This window comes from Schistocerca cancellata, chromosome 1, assembly GCF_023864275.1.
Source record: "Schistocerca cancellata isolate TAMUIC-IGC-003103 chromosome 1, iqSchCanc2.1, whole genome shotgun sequence".
Classification (NCBI taxonomy): domain Eukaryota; kingdom Metazoa; phylum Arthropoda; class Insecta; order Orthoptera; family Acrididae; genus Schistocerca; species Schistocerca cancellata.
In genome coordinates this window covers 730,512,383-730,535,402 of record NC_064626.1, presented here as the reverse complement: position 1 = coordinate 730,535,402, position 23,020 = coordinate 730,512,383, and the positions used below count along the sequence as shown (strand labels likewise).

Here is a 23,020-nt window from a genome sequence, read left to right as displayed (position 1 = left end):
ATTTTGGAGGAAATTTTTCAAAGAAAATGTATGTCTTACAGTCCGAAAAAATACAGTAATCATTTCATCCTATATTCCACAATCTACAGTTACCATAAAATAATAGTACACGAGAGTGACAAATACTCTCCTTTTCTCCAAAAAGACAACAGTTTCATTCTGGTGCACTTATCTCTCTTCCTTTTACATCTATATTTCTGTGTAATAAAATTTTCTAAAATATTATAAATCTCACTGCATAATATGCCATTACAACTACCAAATGAATACTTTTTGATTTCTTACATTATTATTAGTTGAAATATTTCCTTTTACTTGCTTTGCCAATGTTAAATATTCCATGACAGACTGTTTGACTTTCATCTGTATTTAGTTGGAGACATGAGAGAAAACTAATGATGGGGCAGGCAGCATAACTTGGGAAAGGTGCCTGTTAGTTATAAACAAGTTAGAGAGATAGATAGATAGATAGATAGATAGATAGAGAGAGAGAGAGAGAGAGAGAGAGAGAGAGCTTAATACACTATTTAAAATATGTACAGATATGCTTACATTTCTATTTCACATGGTCTCAAAATACGGCGTTGATAGTAAATCGGCACCTTGAAGTAGCGACCACGATGATACACAACAATGTGGTTTGAATCATTATAATGCACAATGCGATCTGTTTCATCTCCAGGAACTCTGGTTGTATTAAACATTCTTTCATATTGCCATGAACAAAGTGGGACTAAGCCCTGTATAAGAATCTGTATAGGAAGAAAGAATATAACAATTACTCAAGACATATTGTAAAAATGGAAACAGCAACCAAGACAACAGGTCTCAATGAATCTTGAAATTAACAGCTTAGCAACTGTAAACACATAAAGAAAATCAGTATTTCAGTTTTAAGAGACATACAATACGTTTAGTGTCAAATGACCACTCGAGTTTAAAATCAAGATGTGAGAAATTATGAGGCATACAGAGGAGAGCTGAAAAACCTTCAGCTCTCAGGCTTACATTGTTTGTCAAAAGTTCAGAGCATGGATGCCTGCATGCACAAGTATTGCCACTGGTTATGAATATATATTTAAGATGAGTGGTCATCTAATATTCTTATAGTAGTATATTTTCTGTATTCTGTCTCTTCAATTTTCATAATAGAAACATCTATAATTTCAAAAGGCATATATCAAAATTAATTCTTTCCCTTGGCTGCCCCCCCCCCCCCCCTCCCTTTAGGATTCAACTTAAAATGGGAGAGGGGAAAAAAAATGGAACAGTACGCACACACGAAAAGGACAACATGCAGACAGGCTGCATCATTTTCTGTGTCCACACTGCATTCGTCTACCATCAAAAACTACAGTGATCATATTATCCTTATCTTTGCCACAAGCTGTTCAATTCTGTTGTGTTTTAATCATTTCATTGAAACTCCACATTTGCACTTGAATTATGACTTACAAAAGAACGATGGTGCATTAAGGAATAACATACAACACAGTAACTTCAGTTTTGGGAAAAATACCACTCTAAATAATGCACATGTTGACACCCACTGTTTCAAGTAAATGTTTAGTTTTTTACTCAATAGTATTTAATTTATGATTCTTTTGAGTCGGAAGGTCTACTCCATGGTATCATTTTTATTTTCAGCAACTTGTGCTTCTGCAATCTTTTTGACTCATTAACCTTCAAACATGAAACATGAATGCAAAATTTGAAAGATAAATAACCATGATAGGTGGTGCAATAGACACATCTCCATATTTTAAAATCATTTTTATTCATTTACAATTGCTAGAGCTGACATACTCCCCTTGTAAGAAAGAATAATTTAATATCAGGTGTGTTTCGCCTTACATATTAAACCCATACAGCTTATGAAGATAAAAGTAACATTAAAATAGGGGAGACATACAGGCAGTCATTCTTCCCACACTCTGCCCAAGAATGGAATAGAAAGAAATAATATATGCAACAACAAATAACAGCTCTACTACACACTTCACAGTCACTCACAGAGTAACTAAAAGACAAACTTCCATTTCAACAGAAAACAGAAAACATGACACTAACATAACATAAATTTAAGCTATACTGAATACACCAGCAAACATCTGTCACTAGCTTCTGTTGAAGCATCAAGACAGAAAATATACACAGCAGCACTTTTGATAAGTATCTGCACTCGTGTTGACAATCAGTTTTTTACTGAATACGTGTAATGTTTATCAAAATATTTGGTAAATTTTGCAACCAAAACCTGATACACTATCTATCTTCACTGTTTCATAATAAATCATGTTTCCTTGTATCAATTACATTTTTTGACTAAAATCATACGAGGCAAGGATCAAAAATGAAAAAACACTAACGGGAAAAAATACTTACTGGCTCCAGCTCCTGTCTCTCTATAAGTCTTCTGAACTGTAGGCACCCATGAATTAATGTGGCTGCTCGTGCAGCCTGCACGTGTGTTGGGTACATGAGAATGGCATCAATACCATAAAAGTTTGAGTTCACCATTAACGGTGACCTTCCCCTAAGGTAAACATATTCTTCCCACCAGTCAGACACATAATTTGTAGACCACCTGAAACATATACAGAATAAAACAGTTAAATGTATGTTATAAATTATATTTTCATTCACTAAAATTATTCATATTTTTGACACATCTGTTTTCACAAACTTAGGAAAATTTAACATTTATATATAAACTATTAAGTGGACTTGGTTTTCCAAATAATCATAATTTTCTGATATCTATTACAATTCCTGTTATTGTCACCTGTTATGCTTTCTTTAGTTTGAAAGTTAACTTATTATCCTGTAAGATGATAAAATAAATGAGAGCTCTGTGACAATTATAATAAAAATGCAAAGAAGTATAATGATCAGTGAATGACCATATAGTGACAGTTAAAAGATCTCAAACAACTGTAGCACAGTTCCAAATCTGCAGATTAAATAAATGATGAATTTAAATCAGTGGAAAATGAATATTTTTTCTTGAGTTTTTGCAAAATTGGAATGATTTATGTGCAAGTTCAAATCTATGACAAAAATCAAAGAAATAATAAATTAATGTGATTAAGTCACAAACCGCTGCACCCAGCTTCAATTTAAGGGTATTTTCCACACACAATGCCTCCAACTTGCTCATTTTCATTTTGCAACATCAACTGATATGGGGCGTACTTAGGAAAAAATCTGAATCATTTTACTAACAAGTATCCATGAGGAAACATGTTTTAAAAACATTCTTTTTGGAGTGAAACACAATTTATTGTTTCCCTTCAGTCATAAGGCAGAATCTTTTAAAACATATTTCCTATTGAAGGAAATATGGACAAGAAGAATGAGATTTCATAATGCAAAGTCACTTCTAGATGAACGTTCAAAGAGGTATTATACTTCCAATGATTCAATTTTGTTATTGATGAACAAAATAAATAATCTGGCCAGTGATGCTAAGCTGAGAAGAAAAATGGCAAATGAAATTGTCACTGACCACAGTGAAAGTAGCAAGTTGTGGTACATGCCAATGCTTTCAGAGTTCAAAAACAAAGGCTTTCACATTATGTCAATTATGCATATAAATACATAAAAACTCTGGTTAAAAATTAACTGCAATACTCACTGATCACATAGGTAAGCTGACAGCACCACATTAATAGTCCAACTGTGAAAATGAATTTTGTATGCTCTCGTCTTCCTCTGATCTGTAAGCCAGTTCACTCAGCCAGTTATGAGAGAGGCCTACAGTTTAATGTTGAATCAAAAGTATGGTGCAACTTAACATTTTCTCATGAACATAAAGCAATGTTACTGGTAGAGGTGTGAAAAGCCATAAAAATTCAAAACCCAACTAGGGATCATGAAGCTTTTAGTTAGTAACCTGACATTCAGCAATTAAGCTATTCACCTCATTCATCTACAGCTCTATAAAAACAATGTCTTGCTTTGTCTGGTTACGTACATTGTTCTCCCAGAATAGTCCATCTTTTTTAAAACTTTTTTTTGGCTGAAAGACATATGGTCACTGAATATGATCTATCCAATTAAAACTAACCTCATTTTTGGGTCATTTGAAGCTTTTTTTTTATTTAGGTAATGTTATCAACCTTGACAAAATAACACAGAATTTTTTATAGCATAAGACAATTTAGTGACTTTAATAATATAAACAGAAATAATAATAATAATAAATAATAATAATAATAATAATAATAATAACTACAACCATGGCATACTGTCTTAGAAGTGCCTGAAGTTCCTTGTCTGTCATGAAAAAACTTTTTATGAAATCCATGGTTAAATGTGTTATAATTCACTTATAAAGAAGAATTATGTAAAAAATCAATGTCTCAATTATTTTCATCTGTTATTTTCTTATTAGTGTTCAGACGTTCCCGGTGAATTAGTTACCTGCATAAAAGAGATCAGAAATTAGTCCTGTATATTCAATTTAACCTTACCAGTGGGTCCTGTGGCATCTCCGAACCTGTCATCTCCATAAGCTTGGAGAGTTGAGACATGTCAAGTACAAATGGACTTGACCAGCATAGAAAGAAGAGTGAGTACACAAGTATAATGGAGGACTAGCTGCATTGCCACTACATACACAGCAGGTAGGCATAAATGCCAGAAAGAGACTTAGTTCCAGTTTTCTACATCAGGCGCAAATCTGACACTGTTAATGCATGAAAAATGTATAAAAATGTTTCAGACAATGGAAAACCCAGGATGGAATATAACAATATTAGAGGAGGAAAGTTGACAAATGCAACATGCACACACGTCTGCAGTCTCAGCCAACTGAAACCACACTGCGAGCAGCAGCACCAGTGCATGATGAGAGTGACGACTGGGTGGGGGTAAGGAGAAGGCTGGAGCGGGGAGGGGGAGGGATGGTACAGTGGGTGTGGCGGATAGTGAAGTGCTGCAGTTTAGATGGAGGGCAGGAGGTGGGGAGGAGGGTAAGTAGCGGAAAGGAGAGAAATAAAAAGAAATTAAAAGACTGGGTGTGGTGGTGAAATGACTGCTGTGTGTTGCTGGAATGGGCACAGGGAAGGGGTTGGATGGGTGAGTACAGTGACTAACGAATGTTGAGGCCAGCAGGGTTACGGGAATGTAGGATATATTGCAGGGAAAGTTCCCACCTGCACAATTCAGAAAAGCTGGTGTTGGTGGGAAGGATACATATGGCAAAGGCTGTGAATCAGTCATGGAGATGAGGGATATCGTGTTTGGCAGCGTGTTCAGCAACAGGGTGGTCCAATTGTTTTTTGACCACAGTTTGTCGGTGACCATTGATGCGAACAGACAGCTTGTTGTCATGCCTACATACAATGCAACACAATGGTTGCAACTTAGCTTGTAAATCACATGACTGGTTTCACGGGTAGCCCTGCCTTTGATGGGATAGTTCGACAAAAACAATATTTCTACAGTTGTTCAATGGATCTTTAGAACCAAGTACAGTAAGAAGCCACCAACAAGGAAGGCCATTTACCACTGGCACAACAAATTTGTTACGATGGGTTGCTTGTGCCCGGCAAGGAGAAGCAGACATCCCAGTGTGAGTGAAGTGAATGTGGAGCATGTACGAGAGACATTCATAAGGAGTCCAAAGAAATCGGTGCGTCGTACATCCCGTGAAATCGAAATGGCTCCAATGACAGTGTGGAAAGTCCTGTGACAGAAGCTGCCTGTGAAACCATTCAAATTGGAGTTAGTGCAGAAGCTCAATGATGACGACAAAGACAAGCATTTTGAGTTTTGTTGGCAGTTGCAACAATTGAATGAGGATGAGGATAGAATTGTTGATTGCTTAATTTTTAGCGACAAAGCCATTTTTCACAATAATGGGAAAGTGAACAGGCATAATTGTTGAATCTGGGGTACAAAGCATCCACAAGACTGCATTGAATTTGAGCATGATTCCCCAAAGGTAAATGTTTTTTTGAGCCTTGTCATGTCAAAAACTGTACAGGCCACTCTTCTTTACCGAGAGCACTGTACTGAATATTCCTACTTGGACATGTTGCAGCAATGGCTGATGCCTCAAACGCAATCAGACTCTCCATTCATCTTTTGGCAGGATGGGGCTCCACCCCATTTTCATCGTGAAGTTCATAGGTATCTGAACATGGAGCTGCCACATCATTGGATCGGCCATGCTACAGAAGGGGACAACTGTTACATGAAATGGCCTCCCCAATCACCAGAACTCACTCCATGTGTGTTTTTTCTGTGGGGACACATTAAAGATCTGGTGTATGTACCACCTCTACCATGTGATGTAGCAGAGTAGGAGAGAATATGGGAAGTGACTGCCACAGTTGACAATGCCATGCTGGGATGGGTATGGCAAGAATTTGATTACCGTATTGACGTCTGCTGGGTCACTCATGGTTTGCATATCAAATGTTTGCAAAAAAAGCTTTCAGAGTTTCTCTTCAAAATGCAATATGTATGACATCTGTACAATGTTTAGTTCTTGTGCAATAAAGAATTGAAAGTGTTCCCGGACTTTATGTACACCCTGTGCTGTTGTAATATACTCATTAACAGCAATAACCTTATGTTAAAGGTTTAACACAAGAACTCAAATAACAAGGCAATGTAACTCACGACATGCTAAATACCTAGACTATATCCATCCACCATATGAGAATGAGAGCACTTAGCAACTTCCAACAAAATTTTACACTTAATTTCAAACCTTCATGAAACTTTTTCTTGATGGTTACCCCCCCCCCCCACAAAACAATGACAGAAAAGACATTCATTACTTACTACATTTTCACTGTTCATCCACTAAAAATGCAGCAGCAGGCTTGACATTTTAAAGTAATACTTCTTTCCTACTAACTTTTTCTGAAACACTTTTTGCCGGCAGTATCTACACTGAATGTATCTTCAAAATAATATCACTTTATGCTACGTAGTTCGGGAGGTATAGATGGAAGCTTGGTTCTTGAACAAATCGGATGGGTTGAAAGGGAGAGGGGAGCTTGTTATTGGTAAGAACTAATGTGAAGCAGTTAACTTCATAACTTGACTATAGTTAATCTCATTTTTCAATGACATTCATTTAATAGTATGTACTGAATGTAAACAATGTCTTACCATGATTTAAGCACCAGGTATCTCTGTAACTTTTTTGCAATGCCTTTCTCAAATTCAGCAACAAGCTTTTCCATTCTAGAGTAACGTTCATCATCACACAGTGGCCGAATGCTGCGAAGGTACTGAAATTTTGAAGGAAACATGTAACATTCAGAAGCACTATAAAAATTAAAATAATATGGAGTAATACATTACGAACAATGCTTAGTGAGTTTTACCAGAAAATCACATTGGGTCTAATGGTGCAAAATGTATGCTACAACATGTTGTACTGTTAATGAGAAACATATTCAGGTTAGAGAAATGAGAATAAGCATCAGAAGCTGACAACATGTATATACTTTCCAGATGGATTCTCGGATTCTAAAAAGGCTAGTGAATTTTTACATGTTTCTGTCTTTACACATTCAAAGCAAATATGAGCAACTGTTTACTCACCCTGCACATTGTGTCATGTACGGTGGGCAAGGGTAGACGAGGCAGTGAGCCCTGGAAGCTGTATAGCATAGGTCGTCCACCAGAGGACAAAACCTTAACTGCCACCATCCACAGTTTTGTTGAATAGGAAATTCTGCTACCACGGCCACGTTGTTCAAACATCCATCCCTTGTACATGAGCAACATCTTCAGTGAATATCTTACAGTGAAGATAATGCTAAGCCACGATCCCATGCCAAGTAAGGCACATCCGGCTACCTCCCAGGCAACTGTTGGCCTCGGTCCATGGTGATACCTACACATTTTCAGCTATCAGATTGAACAATATCAAAAATCAATTTATTCCAAAATTTTATATGTAGTTCTTATTCAACACAAGAAATAAGTTATTACAGGTGCTGAGCACTTATTTCTTTAATTTTTATTTTTTTGAGGGTTACTGACAATAAAACTTGTTGAACAAGGAATATGGAAACAATATGTGAATCTTGAATATCTGTCACTAACAACAGCTCATACAATTGATTTGTAATATTTTCCTTACATGTGTGCAAACCATGTATCCAGCCTAGATACAAAATAATTTGTTTCATTCACGGCACAAAGTTTCTCATAGAAGATGCATGTGATACAAATTATGACTGGGATGTTGGTTATTAGCATTAGCTTAAATATATCTTGAGGGATTGATGTAAATGCATTTGTCAAAAAGGGTTACTTATGAGAAAAATACTGAAATCTAAAACAGAAGTCATTACCTGTGGCAATTTTAACACATAGATGGCAACATTGATAAGCCAGTTAAAAGAACATTTTTAACGTGTTAAGATAATTGAACCTACATTATGTGAACTACAGATCACATTGAATGACACTTGCTTGGTTAATATTGCAGCTGATTTTTCAAACGGTATGTATGTCAACTGCTGCTGGACTTCTTGCACATTGTGAACCACTGCTTTTAACACTGGTCAAATTTAGACACATCAATCAATGAATCACCAGCAAGCCAAATGTTACTTAGATAAGAAGCCAGAAAGATGAATTTATTAATTTACTTACTGATAGGTCATGTGACATCAGATGAGACTTTGTGTACAAAACACAGAGTGGGAAAGAGACTGTTTGAACAGTTTTCAAAAATTTTCTTTAAAAAGCTCACTTATTTAGGGACTTCCTGTTCAAAATCAGCAAAAAGTAACCCTAAAGATAAATAAAAAATCAAAGGTAAAAACTGCATGCACATGAGCTGGGCCACATTAGGAAAGAGATACTAAGACTGTACAGAAGGTAGGAAAATTTTTGTCCAACTGAATGACACTACTTACAGACATTACATAAGAAAACTGGTCTTGGCCAAAAAACATGCTTGTGAATACTAGATAAAAGTTGCTCCCACAAATTCAAGGCAGTATGGGCTATTATAAAACAAGAAAAACGGAACCGAGCAAAATGACACATGTGCATTACACATGCTTGGCACTAAGGCCACTTAGGAGGGGTGCTTTCCACCAGAAAGATGTCACTCCCATGGTTATTATAAATATTGTGTCAAAGTTCCACGAATATGGACTGTTATTGTTTATCAAATAACATAATTTTAAAAAAAATACATCTTACCAAGATAACGAGATATGGATGGGGTGATAGGTGAACGAAGACTGTCATTACCTTCTGGTGGAAAAGAAAAATCGGAGACAGTTGACGGACGTTAACTGCACTGCCAGAAGAGGCTTTTGATGGAGACCATCGAGTGGTGGTGGCAAAGATGAGATCCGATGAATTGAAAGACATAAAGGAAGAACGGGAAAGGAAAATAAAAGTGTAGAAACTAAAGGATGGCATGGTACAAGAAGAGTTTAAGGAGTTACTTAAGAGTAAAATCCCTAACATTGAGTATGGCAATGTGGAAGAGGAATGGGGTAAGTTCAAAGAAGCATTTGTAAGCTCTGCTGAGAAGACTTGTGGCAGAGTGTCTGGAAGGGTAAAGGAAAAGGAGACACCATGGTGGAATGAGAGGGTGAAGGAGGCAGTAAAAGAAAAGAAGAAAGCCTGGCATGAATGGAACAGAGACTGACCAGCTGAAAGTAAAATGAAATACCAGGATAGTAAAAATAAGTCTAAGAAAATTGTAGTAGAAGAAAAGAGGAAAAGCTGGGAGAAATTCACTCGAGAGTTGGGAAAAGATGTTACTAATGGTAAGAGGGGGTTATATGGAATTATAAAGAATATGAGGAAGGAAAAAACATACACAAAGCTAGTGAAAGGGGAAAGCAGAGAGCTATTAATGCTACCAAAGGAGATAAGAAAAAGATGGAAAGAGTACTTTGATAAATTACTGAATGTGAAGATTGGCAATGGAAAGGGAATAGAAGTATAGCAGGGGGGCAGGGGTCTGGAGGAGGAGGAGGATATAGCGATGTTAGAAGTGGAACTAGCTCTGAGAAAAATGATAACAGGAAAGGTGCCTGGGATAGATGAAATTACTGTGGAGATGATAAAGGCAGCTGGATCAGTTGGGCTACAGTGGCTATGTAGACTAATAAGATGCATTTGGACCCAAAAATGTGTACCTGAAGAATGGGGAAAGGGAATAATAATCCCAGTTTTCAAGAAGGGTGACAGGAAAGTATGTGACAACTATCACGGCATCACACTCATATCCCAAGTAGCAAAAATAATGGCGAGGATACTGGAAAGAAGAGTGAGAGAAAAAGTGGAAGGGCAGTTAGAAGAGGAGCAGTATGGCTTTCATTATGGTAGATCAACAGTGAACCCAATCTTTAGTATGAGACAGTTGATGGAAAGGCATTGGGAGTATGGGAAGGGTGATGACATTTCTCAACCTAGTGAAAGCATATGACAGCGTTCCCAAGGAAAAGGTATGGGCAACCTTGAAGAGAAGGAGAGCTGGAAAGCAAACACTTGAAGTCATCCAGGCAATGTATGAAAAAAACTCTAGTTGTGTGAGACACCAGTTGGAAGAACTGGATGGTTTAAGAATGTGACGGGACTAAGACAAGGAAGTGCGATACCGGAGAATGCTCATTTGGAGACAGAAATTAGCAAAAGAATACAACAGAGTAGTACATTTTACCAGTGTGTGAGGGGCTTGGTGCGGGGAAGGGAAGTTCCAATGAGGTGCAAGCTGGTGTTATGCAAGACTTACTTCACACCCACACTAATTTATGGCTCAGAGACTTGGACTATGACTAGAAGAAAGGAGAGTAGGATACAATCCAGTGAAATGAAGTTTCTGAGAAGTATGCTAGAAAGATGAGGAGAGACAGAGTGAAAAATGAAGATGTTAGGAAGGAAATTGGAGTGGAGAAGTTGACAGAGAAAATTAAAAGAATAGATTAAAATGGTTTGGGCATAGGAGGAGGTTGGGAGAGAGAAGAACACCAAGAAGAATCATGGAGTTCAAGACTGAGGGCAAGAGGCCAAGAGGAAGACCGAGAACAAGACGGATTGATACAATAGAGACGAGTTTAAGGAGGAGAAACCTGCTACAGAACCAAATTGTGGAAGAAGAATGGTGGAAAGACTGAGTAAAGTGGCGAAGTACCATTGATACCCCAACCCGGCCAGATGTTGGATAGAGGGGAAACGAAGATGATGATGATGATGATGATGATGATGATGATGATGATGACGACATCTTACCTATCAAACACTTATTTTCAATAACTGAAACATTAAAATCTGGAGTTTTCCCTGATCCACTGAGCTCTGCTGAAATTTTATCAATCTTCAAAAGTGAGATAGGCATATGCCCCAGAATTACCAATCACTTTTTATTGTTACTGTTTTCTCCAAAGATTTCAAGCTTCTTACAGAAAACCAGCTGAGCAACAATTCTGAAAAGCATGATTTCTTTGCTAGTGGATAGTTTGTACTGCAACACTAAAAATACTGCTTCTGCTGTCACTGAAATTGTTAACCAGTCTTAACTGAATTTGAAAATAGCTACCTAGTTTCTGATACTTTGTAATTTTACAAGTAGAGGCCCCTAGGGTTTTTGAAACCATCTATATAGTGATGTAAGTTATGGTTCCATGTATCACACATTGTAACCATTCACCCTGGTGGACCTTTGTTTGTGATAAATCAACAACAAAATTCGTTTTTTCATGTGATGCTCTAGAGCTTCAAAAACATAATTACTGTACAGACTGGTGGCATGGTGTAATGGTTAAGGTACATTCATGATTTGCAGAAGGCTTTGGGTTTGATTTTAATCAGGTACTCTGAAATTTTTATTTTTAAATCTTTATCGAAGATTTTATCATTATTTTCCATTAATCTGTTTAACTGTAGTTCCTTTCTTTTTAATCCTTTCTAAAGTCACTTTAATCATAGTCTTAACTTTTTGATTTGCCCTCATTTTCATTTCCTTTCACTTTTTTCCCATTTGGAATGTATTTTCATGTGAATTTAATCATTGTTATTTCTCTTTCACAATATTCAAACATGCTGATCTACTGCTTAAAAGCAAAATGTGAAATAACCTATTTGTATTGACACTGCAAAGGTGTCAAAAATGTATTTTTCATTACAAGATGTACATCTTCTTGGGATTGTAATCATCATGCAAACACTTAAAACATAATTTCTTGTTCCACTATGGACAAAATAAGGCAATTCAAGATTTAAATGAAAGAAGAGATTGTCAGTACAATAAATTCAAGCAAAAATGAGGAATAAAAATGGTGCATGCAATAACATGAGTGGAAATATAAAATGATACAATGGAAAAAATTAAATTGCAGTTAATACATAATAATAATTAAGATCACTTGAACAAAGATTCCAGATAAAAGATGAATTAAATGAATAAAAATTAGAGCAAATCAGAAAGTTAAAGCCATGATTAAAATGATTTGATAAAGAATTAGAAAGAAAAGAATTACATTTAAACTAACTAATTCAATGAAAATAATGAGCAAAGTCATTTCAATATAGATTAAAAAATAAAAAATTTCATGAAACCTGAGGAGATTTGAACCTACAACCCCTTGTGTATTAGGAATGTACCTTGAGCATTGTGCTACACCACTAGTTTTTGTAGTACTCATATTTTTGAAGATCTAGAGCAACATGTGAAATAATTAATTTTTTTTCTATCAATTACTTGTGAATGAGGGCTCAGCAGGGTTAAGTTGTGCAGGGTGCTACATCTGGGACCCTAAAGATGAAAAAGTCAATCAGTAAATTTTTGGCTTTCACACTGATTCCAAATTAAACTGGGAGGAAGATATACCTGCAATAAAATACATTTTGTGTTCTGTCTGAAGTGGAAACTGACACATGCAGTCACTAATGAGTACCTGAAAGTGGCACAATTTGGCCTTTTTCAATCTTACATCTCCTAAGATGTACTGATATGGTGACATTCTTATTATATATCAGAGTAATAAGCAAAGTGAATTCCAAAGAACACTGACGATGCCTTTTTTATCACATTGAAGATACCAACTTTCATAAATTTTCATTCCTATACAGCATTAATTTATGTTAAAAGCAACTTAAGTGCGTTTGACACCTGAAAGAACAGACACCATCACAGCACTAGAGCAAACTGGAGTTCAATATACTGAAACATTGGACTGACAAAGTCTGGAAACACCTAAACTCTTTTTGCTTCTTGTTGTATTTTTAAATTAAGAGTTATGATTAGTTATTGAAACACCCATTCTGCAAGATAACAGAACTATTTGAAATAAACACTACTGACATTAGTATTTAAGAATACTGACAAGGAAGTGGAATTATATTTTAGAAACGTTTCTGTAAAAATTGTTATCTACGTCTACACTCTGCTCGCCATCTTATGGTGTGTCGTGGATGGTACTTTGTGTATTAGTGCCACTTCCCCTCTTTTCTGTTCCAGGGGTCACAAATGGTATATGTTAAGAGCAGTTCTTGGTTACCTCCATGTAAACTGGAAAGTCTGTAATTTTACCTACTTGGTCTTTTTGCAGGATATTTGCACTAGGAAGCAATATATTGATTGACCCTCCAAAGAACATATGCTCTCAGAATATTAACAGTAAACCACACCATGATGCATAATGCCTCTTTGTGGCTCACGTTGGAGTTAGCTGAGCAGCTGTGTTACACTTTCATAATTATTTAATGAAACTCTGACAAAACACGCTGCTCTCCTTTGGATCTCCTTATTTCCTCTATCAATCTTATCTGGTACAGATACCAAACTAATGTGTATGTTACCCCTCCAAGTGATTCTCCTGCAATGGTGTAATCACAGACTTATTAAGTCTTTCTGAATATTTATGTGTGAAACATTACATTTGTTTATGTTGAGAGTAAACTACAAATTCCTGCATCAAGCGGCAATATTTTGCAGGTCTTCCTTAATTTCACTAAAATTTTCTAGTGTTTCTACTTCTTTGCAGAAAGCATCATCCTCAAAAAACTGAAGAAACTGCAAAAAGGTAGGAATTTGAGGAAATGGGACCTGGATAAACTGAAAGAACCAGAGGTTGTAGACAGCTTCAGGGAGAGAATTAGGGAACGACTGACAAGAATGGAGGAAAGAAATACAGTAGAAGAAGAATGGGTAGCTTTGAGAGATGAAATAGTGAAGGTAGCAGAGGATCAAGTAGGTAAAAAGACGAGGGCTAATAGAAATCCTTGGGTAACAGAAGTTTAATTGATGAAATGAGAAAATGTAAAAATGCAGTAAATGAAGCAGGCGAAAAGGAATACAAACGTCTCAATAATGAGATTGACAGGAAGTGCAAAATGGCTAAGCAGGGATGGCTAGTGGACAAATGTAAGGATGTAGAAGTGCATATCACTAGGGTAAGATAGATATTGCCTACAGTACCTTTGGAGAAAAGAGAACCACTTGCATGAATATCAAGAGCTCAGATGGAAACCCAGTTCTAAGCAAAGAAGGGAAAGCAGAAAGGTGGAAGGAGTGTATAGAGGGTCTATACAAGGGTGATGTTCTTGAGGACAATATTATAGAAATGAAAGAGAATGTAGATGATGATGAAATAGGAGATATGATACTGTGTGAAGAGTTTGACAGAGCACTGAAAGACTTAAGTCGAAACATGGCCCCGGGAGTACATAACATTCCATTAGAACTACTGACAGCCTGAGAGCCAGGCCTAGAAAACTCTACCATGTATTGAGCAAGATGTATGAGACAGGCGAAATACCCTCAGGCTTCAAGAAAAATATGACAATTCCAATCCCAAAGAAAGCAGGTTTTGGCAGATGTGAAAATTACCGAACTACCAGTTTAATAAGCCACAGCTGCAAAATACTAACACAAATTCTTTACAGATGAATGGAAAAACTGGTAGAAGCCGATCTCAGAGAAGACCAGTTTGGATTCAATGTTGGGACACGTGAGGCAATACTGACCCTATGACTTATCTTAGAAAATAGATTAAGGAAATAGAAACCTACATTTCTAGCATTTGTAGACTTAGAGAAAGCTTTTGACAATGTTGACTGGGATACTCTCTTCAAAATCCTGAAAGTGGCAGGGGTAAAACACAGGGAGCGAAAGGCTATTTACAATTTGTACAGAAAACAGATGGCAGTTATAAGAGTCGAGGGGCATGAAAGGGAAGCAGTGGTTGGGAAGGGAGTGAGACAGGGTTGTAGCCTAGCCCCGATGTTATCCAATCTGTATATTGAACAAGCAGTAAAGGAAACAAAATAAAATTTTGGGGTGGGAATTGAAATCCATGGAGAAGAAATAAAAACGTTGGGGTTTGCCGATGATATTTTAATTGTCAGAGACAGCAAAGGACCTGGAAGAGCAATTGAACGGAATGGACAGTGTCTTGAAAGGAGGATACAATATGAACATCAATAAAACAAAATGAGGATAATGGAATGTAGTCGAATGAAGTCAGGTGACGCTGAGGTAATTATAAGGGGCATTCAAAAAGAAATGAGCCAGAGGATGGAATGCGCAAACCGGTGACAGGAGGGTAATAACGTGGCGTGTGTAACGAGGTATGGTTCCGACCAGAGCGTGGAACTTCACAGCCCGTCGCTAGAGTCACACACGTGCACGTCATGTGACTATATAGAGCTAGTAGGAGCATGCATCAATCGTCCAACGCTGCCAGTCGCATTGCAGACAATGACATGGAGGTGTCAAAATAAAAGCAAAGAGTTTTTGTTCATTTTCTGACAGCGGAAGGAGGAGGAGGAACGGACATTCATCGACAAATGTCACAAGTGTTTGGCGAACACTGCATGTTCTTTACAAATGTCAAGGTGTGGCACAAGCGCTTCAGGGAAGGACGGGTGTCATTAACACGGTCTGGAGCACCACACTGCATTACCGCTGATATCGTCCAGTTGGTGGATGCACTCATTACCCAGGACCGCCGAGTGACAGTGAAAGCCATAGCCGCCATGGACGGATTGAGCGTCAGAAATGTTCACACCATCATGAAGGAACGACTGCACAATCGCAAAATGTGTGCCCAATGGGTGCCCCACAGTCCTCAACCACATCAGGAAGCATGTCGAATGGCCCACTGCCTTGCTCATCTGCAGTGCTATGCTCGGGAAGGGAATGCGTTCCTTGCACAAGTGGTGGCTGTAGATGAGTCATGGTGTCCTCACTTTGAACCAGAATCAAAACGACAAAGTCTTCAGTGAAAGTATCCAGGATCACCACCACCACAGAAAACAAAGGCCATCCTCACGAGTGCAGGAAAGGTTGTGCTAACGTTCTTCTTCGACCAAGATGGCCCCTTTCTGTTTCACTTCCTGCAGCACGGGGCAACAATGAATGCCCAGCGTTACTCACAAACCTTGACCACACTTCGCTAAGTGATCAAATCAAAACGACCAGGCAATCCCACCAGTGGGATCATTCTGCTCCATGACAATGCAAAGCCTCATATGGCCAACACAGTCGTGACACTCCTGCAGAAATTCAAATGGGAGGCTCACGACCACCTTCCATGCAGTCCGGACCCCTCCCCCTGTGATTACGCCATTATTGTTCCCCTTAAAAAGGCTCTGAGGGGCAAATGATTCACCTCGGACGACGACGTCCAGCTGTACGTGCGGAACTGGTTAAACCCCAGGAATTTTATGAGACACTCATTCACCGCCTTGTGCTACAGTCTCAACAGCAAGGGTACAGGTTTCTGTAATTATACCTCTGGCTCATTTCTTTTTTAACGGCCATTATAGATTAGGAAACGAGACACTTAAAGTAGTAGATGAGTTTGGTAAGCAAAACAACTGATGATGGTCGAAGTAGAGAGTATACAAAATTGTAGACTGGTTACGGCAAGGAAAGCGTTTCTGAAGAAGAGAAATTTGTTAACATCGAGTATAGATTTAAATGTCAGGAAGTCTTTTCTGAAAGTATTTGTATCGAGTGTAGCCATGTATGGAAGTGAAGCATGGACGATAAATAGTTTAGACAAGAAGAGAATAGAAGCTTTCGAAATGTGATGCTACAGAAGAATGCTGAAGATTAGATAGGTAGATCACATTACTAATGGGGTGGTACTGAATAGAATTGGAGAGAAGAGAAATTGGTGGCACAACTCGACTAGAAGAAGGGATCAGTTGGTAGGGCATATTCCGAGACATCAAGGGATCACCAATTTAGTATTGGAGGGCAGCGTGGACGGTAAAAATCGTAGAGGGAGACCAAGAGATGAATACACTAAACACATTCAGAAGGCTGTAGGTTTCAGTAGGTGCTGGGAGATGAAGAAGCTTGCACAGGATAGAGAAGCATGGAGAGCTGCACCAAACTAGTCTCTGGACTGAAGACCACAACAATAACATACTTAATTGATTTATCATGTAACTGAAGTTTAACTGATTCCTTTTAGTACTCATGCAGATGGCCTCACACTTCTCGTTATTTAGGGTCAACTGTCAATTTTCACACCATTCAGACATCTTTTTTAAATCATTTTGCAGTTTGTTTTAATCTTATCATGACTTTATTAGTTGAAAGATCACCAATCTTCCGGATTTTGCATCCGTTTAAATTTGGCGTGTTGTTTTTTTTTTTTTTTTTTTTTTTTTTTTAAATATATATATATATATATATATATATATATAAAAATCTCTCAATTGCTGCCGATACTATTTCTCTGAATTCAAGCCACATCTGGTTTACACTTATATCATTAATTTGGAAGGGATGGAGATTGTCTCTAAGGAAGGCTACATGTGAATTTTTATCTTCTTTTTTTGAATAGGTATATTTTTCATTTATTTTTGGAGGATTTTGGGGTTACAGTATTTGATCTCACTACAACAACCCTGTGCAGTTTATGAACTCAAGATTATTTGTTGCTAAGAGGTCAAGTGTGTTTTCACAGCCGTTTATTATTCGCGTGGGCTCATGAAGACATAGCAAAGGTTACTTCATTTAACAACTCATAATAATTAATTTTAATATTCAACTGTTGATAGAGGAGAATCTGTATGGGTATTGAAGTCATAGCTGCTGGGAAGAATTTTTACTTTATGGGATCTTTAGGAAGGTGCAACATAAGGTTTCTTTATTATTCATCTGTGCAGATGGAAACAAGAAAATATACCTCATTTTCACTCATGAAAAAATGAAGAACAGGCTCAGCTAAGCAAAAACTCGTATTAAAAATTACATTTCATATATTTCCTTGGGTATCTGTACAAATGCATGAAAATGTCTTCAATTTTTCATGGATTCTCTTTGAATATCAATACTACAAATGGAATACTTGATGAATCAAAATGATCTTTGTCAGTGCTAAAACAGTAACTTCTTGCATCACATTCCAAACTTCTGATACTGGTGAAACAGGTGGCACTAAATGTGAAATATGGCAGAACATTCAGAAAAAAATATCATCCTACTATTAATGCAATAAAAGCAATTTTATGAGTAAAGTACTGAGAATTAGACAAGCTAACAAAGCTGACATTTTAACAATAACAATAATAATAATAATAATAGTAATAGTAATAATAAATATTGCAAAGTGAAAGCGAAAATAACAAATGGACAAATCATGAAGTGCTGCCACGCAGAAGCCCACAAATATCTACGCATTTTACAGCTGGGTCACATCACGCATGAGCATGTAAAAAATGTGGTCAGCAAAGAGTACACTCGAAGTGTCATGAAAATTTTAAAAAGCAAACTGAATGGTGCCAATATCATCCATCAAGGCACAGATGCACTTGCAGGACTTGTGAGCTGAACCCAAGTAGAACTGGACCACATGAACAGGAAAACAAGAAAACTCATGACAAATCACCATGCACTTCAACCTAGCAATGATACTGACAGGCTTTACTTGTCCAAAAAAGCAGGTCGTAGAGGACTCTTGCAACTGAGGTAGACAGTGGAAGAAGGAAAGTATGTATTAGCAGACTATGTGAATGCTAGCAAAGAACAAGTTCTCACTAAAGTCAACAACAAAGGTTCCCAAAGTAAAGCAGATGTAGAATAAATACTGGAAAGGTGTTCTCCAATGACAGCCTGCAAAGTTAAGCACTGCATGGGTAGTTTTTGTAGAAGATTGAAGGCAAAACAGATACAGGAAAGAGATTGTTTTGAATGACCAGGGGAACTAAAAGAAGCAAACTGAATGACTTATTTTTGTTGCACAAGGACAAGCCATCAGAACTAACACCATCAAATCCAGAACTGAGAATTCAGCAGAAGATCCAAAGTGCAGAAGCTCGTGAAACAGTTAACCATGGTCCCAGCAGATCTCAGCACACTGGGAGCAGTGCCAAATGATTTTAGTAGGCACTAGGAAACCACTGGCACCGATACAATATGTATCTGCCAACTACAAAAAACCACAATACTGGAATCTCCACGTATTACTCACCGATATATCTTGCAGTCTTATAAGCTTGGGAAGTGTCAGACTAGTGATAAAACATAAAATCATCATCATCAATATTATCCTTAAAATAATAATGTGCTTGAAAATGTTTTATAAATCATGATGAACAGTACTACAGGGACTTATTGCATCACTCACATCTGATGTTAGTTTGTATCCACTCTTAAACAGAGATTAGCACAACTGTTTGTTCACAAGCTCTCTCCTCTTGTCAGCTTTGGGCTTGACTGAGCAGACTTTTGTGCTATTTTTATTTTGCATATAAATGTATAACCAATATCTTACGGGAGTATTGGAAGCATTATTTGGACTTTTTAAATTACTTAATTTTACTGTTGTATGATTAGATATGAATATAAATGCTAATATTAACAACAACAACAACAACTGTGCTTTGCAACCATTGAAGGTATGCATATTAATCACATCTAATCACACTACAGTAAGAAAGATTAAATAATGAGTGAAAATGGGAAAGAGAAGGGGCGGGGGGCCAGAGGGAGTTGTGGTGGTAGGCATTATACTGAGCATTAAAGCTTACATGTCAATTAAATTTACAAAAATTAACTTGTTTAGAAAATAAAATGGACTACAGTGTTGCAGTGCTTCCTGGAAGTGTAAGACATATTATTGTAAAATAATAAAGCAGAAAATATTTGTAATCTGCATTAAATTCAAAGACGGTATCCAGATTTACCATATCTCTCACAATTTGGTATCACCTTTTGGTAGCCATTTGGGGCATTCTTTAGAAGGAAAAAATAAAATGTAAATTTCTTACAAGATTGGTTAAAAACATTATTCTTATTATAGCAAAATTTGGGTTTCATGCGGCTGCTACTGTTTGGGGTTACACAATAAATTATGAGGTTTCACTTGCAACTAACTGAGTGACTTTCACAGATGGGTAACAGCATTAGGTATGAAAATATTGAATGTAGAGAAGCAGTAGCTGCATATCGGTGGTACGTTGGTCGGAGAGCGAGGAGATGCAGAGGAGAGTTTGTATGGGAATAAAGCATGGGACCAAGAAGCAGCATACAAAAAAGCTGCACAATGGAAGGCTGAATTCCGGAAAGTGAAACAACAGGAGAAGAGATGTGGAACAGAGTGGACAGATATAGAAACAGTGAGAAGATAATCGTGAGAAGTTGATACAGGACTACAGATTAAATTAAATATAATCACTTACATCATTAAACAGTCAATTTATACAGTTGGAAGCAAATTTTGTGTGCAGAAAAAAAATCTGATTGATTCAAAACTTCATGTTATGAATGCAATCAGCAAATAACTGAGAACTCCCAAACAAATTACAATGTATCCTGCTCCTGCTCAACTGTTAAGTAGGAGGCAGGTAATAGTCCAGTGTTGATGATGATGGTGTTTGGTTTGTGGGGCAGTCAACTGTGTGGTTATCAGCACCCGTACAAATTCCAATCTTTACTCAGTCCAGTCTCGCCACTTTCATGAATGATGATGAAATGATGAGGACAACACAAACACCCAGTCCCTGGGTGGAGAAAATCCCCAACCAGGCTGGAAATCGAACCTGGGACCCCGTGATCCAGGAGTAGTAATGCTAGCCTCTAGACCACGAGCTGTGGACACTCTAGTGTTAAAGGCTTGTCGGTTCACCTTATTTTGCATACAACACTTTCATTACAAAGCAATGTTAATTACAGCAAAGAAATTAATTAATAACAATAATTAATAATTAATTTCTTTACATGCTACAAATCACAAATTCTAGTACTTGCCATGGAATATGAAGAATCACTTTATTAACAACTTTGGGGATAATTCCCAGCTTTGAAAAATGCATCCCAGTGAACAGACCAACAATGGCCCACAAGCTTTGAAGGGGAGCAGGGTAGACTCCACATTTTATGTTATTCTGTAAAAGAGAATAAATTTAATATTACTAAATCAAATTTAACAACTTTTAAAGTCAAAGAAATTAAATTCCACACACCATTCACAATCAATAAAGACAATGCAGTCATTAATTCTGTGTTTCCATGGATTTTCAACCAAATGTTTTTTGAAACACAGGAGAGAGGCAGTTACACAACGGGTGATTACTCGAGAAACCATATTCTGCAAGTGCTCATTGTTGAAAGCTTTGTTTGAATGGCATGTCTTAAGTTCAACAAATAATATTATTATATAAGCTTTGAAATCAAAGACTTTTTAAAAACACTTTTCAGTCAGTTTTAATGAAATGTGCACTGATATCATCAAGATTGTGGGACATCCAGAATTGATAAGGTGTCACATAACAAGATTTCATATTGAAGGAACTATTCTGAGTATTCCTAGGTGAAGACTTCAGATCTTTAAAGTTGGCAAATGAAGAAGGAATATGTGTATTGAAACATAGCTAAACCACCTTATCATTCTAGTCACAGGCATCCATTTAAAAAAAAAACACTGAAAATGTGTTTCTCAAAATTTTAAACAATGGCAAATAAAGAGTTAACACAGCATTGCCATACAATTTAAATCTGGCAGCTGCTGCTTTGCATCGTTATCAATGCCGATAGCTCTAATTTAACATTGTTTAGATCATTTCCAAAACTTTGACTGTGATGGCAGAGGTGTAGAATGGATTGTGCTCAACAACTGCTTATGGTTCACCACACCTGAACACTAGCCCACACTAAAGGTAGCATAACTCCATGATTTGCTTTCTACATTTGAATACATATCATCTATCACCCATCCCCTTCAATGTTTTAGCAGACTGCCTACTTCCATGCAACACACAAGTGATCTTTTTCACTGTGGGGCTGAAGTGCTAACCTCACAAAAAAAGGATTTGTTGGCTCCTATGATCTCAACAGTATAGGTACTGGAATGAATTATTTACTTTGCAGTGAGATGTACACAGTTATTAAACTTACTAAAAGATAAAAGCAGTATGATGAACCAATACTCAAATAAATGCTCAACACAAGCACAGGATTCATAACCTTGTCTAACACATTGTACTTATCTACCAGGAATAAATTAATTTCCATTAGAACATTTCACATTTGAAAACACACGTTTCAGTGATACATGCATTGTACCTTTAACGTGATAAACTGGATGATTTATTCAAGAGAAAGGGCTTCACAGACAGGACAAATCAATAATTGATTGCTCCATCTGTGGCTCTTATGCAAACCATTATTGGACTTGGCATTGATTGATATAGTTGTTGAGTGTCCTCCTGAGAGATAGCATGCCAAATTCTGCCTAATTGGCATGTTAGATCATCAAGATCCCAAGATGGCTGGAATGTTCCAAAAATGTTCTCAATTGGGGAGTGATCTGCGACCTTGCTGGCCAAGGTAGGGCTTGGCAAGCGTGAAGACAAGTAGTAAAAACTCTCACTGTGTATAGGTGGGCATTATCTTGCTGGATGACTTCCCATGATGGGCAATACCATAGGAGCAGAATATCATTGATGTACTGTGGTGCAATGAGAGTGCCGCAGATTACAACCAAAGAGATGAAAAGAAATAACACCCCAGATGATTACTCCTGACTGTTGGGCCAACTGTCAGGCAACAGTCAAGTTG

At 37.2% G+C, this 23,020-nt stretch overlaps 1 protein-coding gene across 5 annotated transcripts in view; it reads right to left on the bottom strand.

The window, feature by feature from the left end:
- Positions 1–23,020, bottom strand: part of LOC126185227 (carnitine O-palmitoyltransferase 1, liver isoform) — a 249,326-nt gene that overhangs the window by 58,110 nt on the left and 168,196 nt on the right. For all 5 annotated transcript variants that reach the window (XM_049928110.1, XM_049928115.1, XM_049928112.1 and 2 more), the window contains 5 exons: positions 21,212–21,348; positions 7,570–7,864; positions 7,132–7,253; positions 2,386–2,587; positions 553–752 (listed from right to left, as the gene is read on the bottom strand). In XM_049928110.1, the coding sequence (XP_049784067.1) occupies positions 553–752; positions 2,386–2,587; positions 7,132–7,253; positions 7,570–7,864; positions 21,212–21,348 (956 nt within the window). The remainder of the gene's footprint in view (positions 1–552; positions 753–2,385; positions 2,588–7,131; positions 7,254–7,569; positions 7,865–21,211; positions 21,349–23,020) is intronic.